The sequence below is a fragment of the Chrysochloris asiatica genome, unplaced genomic scaffold (assembly GCF_000296735.1).
Source record: "Chrysochloris asiatica unplaced genomic scaffold, ChrAsi1.0 scaffold00064, whole genome shotgun sequence".
Classification (NCBI taxonomy): domain Eukaryota; kingdom Metazoa; phylum Chordata; class Mammalia; order Afrosoricida; family Chrysochloridae; genus Chrysochloris; species Chrysochloris asiatica.
In genome coordinates, this window is record NW_006408582.1 from 7,475,836 (window position 1) to 7,481,349 (window position 5,514).

The 5,514-nt window shown below is 42.0% G+C and overlaps 1 protein-coding gene across 1 annotated transcript in view; it reads right to left on the minus strand.

Moving 5' to 3' along the window:
* The window catches only part of SCARA3 (scavenger receptor class A, member 3), a 27,147-nt gene that overhangs the window by 15,997 nt on the left and 5,636 nt on the right, over positions 1 to 5,514 (minus strand). Inside the window, exons 3-4 of the mRNA XM_006864352.1 lie at positions 3,874 to 3,972; positions 1,407 to 2,450 (exon numbers count right to left, since the gene is read on the minus strand). Coding sequence (XP_006864414.1) covers positions 1,407 to 2,450; positions 3,874 to 3,972 — 1,143 coding nt within the window. The remainder of the gene's footprint in view (positions 1 to 1,406; positions 2,451 to 3,873; positions 3,973 to 5,514) is intronic.

The window sequence follows — 5,514 nt, forward strand, 5'->3', positions numbered from 1 at the left end:
GCAAAATAAAAACATTTAATTATAAAAAAAAAAAAAAAAGAAAGAAAGCTAAAAGGTCATTGAGGATTAAATAAAATAGCATGTGCCACACACTCTCTGCTTGGGGCCTTTACATGTATCATCCCCTCCACCTGGAATTGCTCAGGTCACCTACCCCACCTTCCTGCACCTGAGTTTCTCCTCCTCATCTTTTAGGTCTCAGTTTGCATAACATTTGATCCCCTTACATGAATGAGTTGGGCTCCTCCTATGTCTTCTGTAGCACTTGGACAAGATCTCTTCATTCTTTGTTCTTTACCAAACTCAAGAATCAATGAACAGGTCATCTTGTTTTCCTTCAACCGCCTTAGTGCCTATCACATAGTAGGTGTGCATCACATTTTTGTTGTGTGAATGCATAAATGAATGCATATTTATAAATTAATACCTTGCACATTTCAGGAAGCATACATTGTTGGCTTCTTTCCCTTACCTTCGTAACTTTAAAAAAATGATTGGCTAGAGTCTAGTCTAGAAGGCAAACTAGCATTAACCAAAGAAATAGCATTCTCTCCAGCTTTATATTTAAAACTTTATCACATGGGACTTGAAAAATGTCACAAAATTCCTGCGTCACCCTTGCTTTATCCCTCTCCAAAAAGCTTTTTGTTAATTCCTGAAAGTTTTAAGACATAACTCAGGTGTCTGAGCCCATTCAATGTCCCTTCAGCTAAAATACAAACTCCTCTGTGGGGCTGGAACTCATCGATCATTTTCTGTCTTCTCAATTTAAGTGTGAAAGATAGTATCAGGCCTCTAGTTGAGATTAGATGTTGATGATGAGTCAGAAGGGGGTATGGAAAGAGAAAAGAACACCAGAGTAACGGGCATGGAAGGGGCAGAAAGGCTGAGAGCACTAATAAGGGGGTGGAAAGGGAGAAAGCAAGAGGATACAGGCTCAGAAAGGCAAAAACCAGTTGCCATCGGGTACAATGGCTCATGGTGACCCCATCTGTGTCAGAGTAGAACTGTGCTCCAGAGGGATTTCAATGACTGATTATTCAGAAGTATATTCCAAGGCCTAGGGGTGGACGTGAGGCTTCAACCTGAGCACAATAACCGAACCACCCAAGACTCCTCTGAAGCACAAGATCTGCATAATGCTCTACATGAATACTATCCTCTGTCTGAGACCAAACAAATCCACTCTGTTAAAATCCAGATTTCTGTGTCAAAGTTAGGAGCCATAACACACTTTATACAAGAGGTTTTCACCTATTTTTCTTAAAGTCACAATTGCCGTAGGCTTTTGCTACTGAATTTTGTTAGCCTACTAGGATTTTTGCTTGAAACCAGCTACTCCTCTAGGTTGCAACAACATCAAGGGCCCCCAAGCACTCTGTAGCAACCCCAGATCTGGGTCTCACCTCGTAGGATGGTGACGTTTCGAAGGATTTCTCCGTGCTGCGTATCCACTGCCTTCATCTCTTCCATGATCATGGAGAGGTTGCGGATGTTGAAGTCCAGCCGGGCACTCAGCAAACTGAAGCGCTCCCTGATGAGGTCCGTGGTGCCCAGCATGAGGGAGACTGATTTGTTCAGATAGTAAAGCTCCTCGGCATGGGTGTGGAAGCCCAGCGTGCAGGACAGCCGCACGTCGTCCAGGTACTTTAGCATGCTGTGCACGTGGTTGTCGGTGGCGTTGATGTTGGTGAAGATGGTGCCAATCTCAATCTCATGAGAAGTCATGCGTCCTTCTAGCGTTTCAAACCGCTCTGCTGTTCGGTTTTGGGCATAGCGGGTATGGTACTGTAGGTCGTGCATATTCTCCTCATGGTCATCCAGGAAGGATGAGATGTTATCCAGCTGCAGCTGCAAGCCCATGACCTGCAGCACCAGGTCATGCATGCTCTCAGAATTCTGGCTGATACGCTGGGACGAGACCCCCAGGGTGGCCTGGATGTTCTTAACCACTTCTCCCGTCTTGGCTGAGGTGGTGCGCAAGCTGCTGAGCAGCCGGGTATAATTCTGCCAGTCAGTGACAATCTTCTGTAGTGTCAGGGTTTCTTCATCTGTCTTCCTCTGTATCCCATGGATCCACTCTGCAGTCTGCCCCACAGTGAAGTTGATCTGGTGCACTGAAGCCCTCACATCATAGCACTCTTGGGCGAGGTCCTTCAGAGACAAATCCAGACCACCTGTGGTGGACTGCCAGCCTCTCACCTGGGTCAGGAAGAGCCCCAGGGACTGGTTAACCTGGTGGATGGAGAAGGAACAACTGCCCGTCTCCTGAGTTATCTGACTGCTGGTGGTGGACAGCAGTTCGTGAGCCTGAGAGGTCTGGTCCAGCTGGATCTCCTGGGCCAGAAGCATCTTCTGGATTCCCTCCAGCTCCTCCTGCAGTTTTCTGATCTCTTGCCCCAGCTGTCCAGCTTCATGGCAGAAAGAGCAGTTGCTCAGGGCTTTCGGATCTTCATGAAAAATTGACAAAATTTTTGAGTCAACAAAGAATCATGAGACAAAGATTGCTTCTTCAAATTAAATATTTCAAAGCATAATGAACTGATAGGTGGCTTTCCAGCCCTCCTTCCTTCCCTATATAATAAAATCCTGCTAAAAAATCTGTCTTGAGGAAGCCTTACCATCTCTAGGAAATCTCATCTTTATAAAATGTCATTCCTATGATCTGAAATGTAGACTGTAGGGCATTTTATCTTACCACCGAATTTTCAAGAATGTATCATCATGACATTTCTGTGGGTGCCAAAACTCACTGGCATTGAGTTGATTCTGATTCATAGCAACCCCCTGGGAGTCCTGGTATGGCTCTGTAGAATAAAGCACTGGGCAAAGTTAACTGACTGGATGGCACTTAACAACAGGACAGAGTAGACCTGCTCCTTAGAATTTCTGAGACTGTAAATCTTGATGGGAGCAGTCTGCTTCCTCTTTTCTCATGTGGAATAACTGGTTTGAATTCCAACCTTTCGGATAGCAGTCTTATGCATATCCCACAGCACCACCAGGGCTCCTAAGGACTTTCCATTTATATATATATTTAAAATTTTTCAAATATTTTCATATTTGTTATCTTATTTGATCCTCTTACACTGAAGTTGGAGTCCTGGTGTGGCACTGTGGGTTAATGTGCTGAACTGCAAGGTCAGTTTGAACTGCAAGGTCAACGGTTCAAGCTCACCAGCTGCTCCGTGGACACCCTAAGCAAAGTGGCTATGAGTCGGAGCTAACTTGATAGCACTTAGCAACAGCAGGCACTGTACTTGCAGAGAAGAGGTTATGCTGATGAGGAACACAGGCATACCGAAGTGGCTGCTTACATATTACACAGCTACTTAGTGGCAGAGCCAGAATTTTCTCTCTCATCAGAGAAAACCACTTCCAGGTCCTTTTTTTTTTTTTTTTTTTAAATCTCATTCTCTTTGAAAGCTTCCTTGTTTAAGTAGGAGACACAAAGCACTGTGAGCTGAGGCACAATTTAAGGCAGTTATGAGTAAAAGACTGACTTGTTAGAAGATTTTGGGAAGCCTCACACAGGATTTCAGATGCATGAGGTTATTTTGGGAATATGACCATATTTAGCTTCCTTCTCTACCTATAGATTCCAGCTGGGATTGTGGGAATCTAGCTGTGCCTCACACGGAACCTCCTTGCCCTATCCTGGTATATCCCAGGCTAGCAGCTCTTTAAGAAGAATGGTTCTGCTGCTGGAGACAGAAACAGGAGCTGTGGCTGTTTGTTCCTTTCCTGTGTCTAAAATTTTGCTGAGATGGTGCCCTCAAGGTCACCAAGGCATGATATGAGTAACCCTGGCTCTATCCAATTTATACTGGCCTTGGATTACAGCCATTAATACTCTGGACACTGGACACTTACCCAGTCCTTGGAGATTTTCCTGAACAGACACAAGCTTCTTGTCATAAATGGACTGGGCTAAGGAGATGTCTTCTGAGAGAGAGTCGACTTTCCTGAAAACTGCAGGAAAATTCAGATGAGATATGAGGCAGGGTCCTTGCTCAGAGAAACAACAGAGTTGTTTAAGAAGGTATTTCTATCAGCCCTGCTGCAACCCAAAGCATTCAACCTTCTTTTATGACGCTTCCCAGTGGCTTATGGTCTGAGCTTGCTATATACCCTTTAAAAACGAAACAAAGAAAACAAAATTTTCCTCCAGATTTTAAAAATAAGACATAGGATAAAATAAGGAAAATTCGGGAAAAAAATCTAAAAAATATTCTTAATCTTACCATTAAGGTTATTACCAAGAGATTCTTGTTGATAACTGTTGTTAAGTTTCATCGAGTTGGTTCTGACCCATAGGGACCCTGCATAGAGTTTCTGAGGAGTGGCTGGTAACTTTGAACCACCAACCTTGAGGTTCAACCCAACTTTGCAGTCCAGTGCATTAACCCACAGCACCACACTATCAATACCATTGTGCATTTCTTCTCATCTTATTTACACTCACAACCATCCTACAAAACTAAAATTGGGATTCTGTGATTATCTCATTTACTTTTTAAAGTTTACATATGAATGTAAATATATGTAAACATACTTATATGAAAACACACACACACATATGTATGTAAACTTAAAGAAGTAGATGAGGTAATATACATATTTACATATGAAGATGAGTAAAAATTCTTTGAACTTTGGCTGTAGAATTTATTTTAATCAACTTTTAGAAAACCAAATACATCATTTTCCAACATACTTTCCTTGCTTTCTATTACACTTTGTCCATCTGTCAACAAAAATTTTGTATCCCCTTATTAAAAAATGTTTTAGGCTTTGCTGAGAACCATGAATGCACCTCTGTCTTTACTTCTTATTGATATTTTCACAATGTTAAGTCTTTCTATCCAGGTACATTCTTCCATTTTTGTAAGTATCTTTTGGTTTCTTATAGTAGTGTTTTGTAGTTTTCTTTGCATAAGTCCTTTGTTTCTCTGGTTACATTTATTCCTAGATATTTCCTCATTTGGGTGGCGATTGTAAATGATATTGCTTTGCTAACGTCCTTTTCAATGCTGTCATTTTTGGTATAGAGGAATCCAACTGATTTTTGTATGTTGATTGTTTTTACTTCTTAATTAAAGATTACTCTTTACCCTCAAAGGGCTGCTTTCAGGGGACCAAACAGGCAAGAGTTCAATGGAACAAGATAAGGACTACAGGGAGGATGCTTTAAAACCTCAAAATTAAGTTTTTGCAGAGTGTCAATATTGTAGGCAGAGGTGTGTGGACATACATTGTCATGCAAGATCACAAAACCCTTAGATATCAGTCCTCTGCACTTAATCTGAAGCTTAGGCTTCAACTCTTCAGTGAGCATCTCACTGTAATGAGCACTGTTGATTGTTGAACTTTTTTCCTGATAGTATTTCAGTAATGGCCCTTGAGAATCCCAGAAAACTGTAATCATCTATTTTCCAGCTAATGGTTGACTTTTGAACTTTGTCTCCGTTGGCGATTGAGGATGTTTCCATTCCTTACTTTGCCATTTACTCT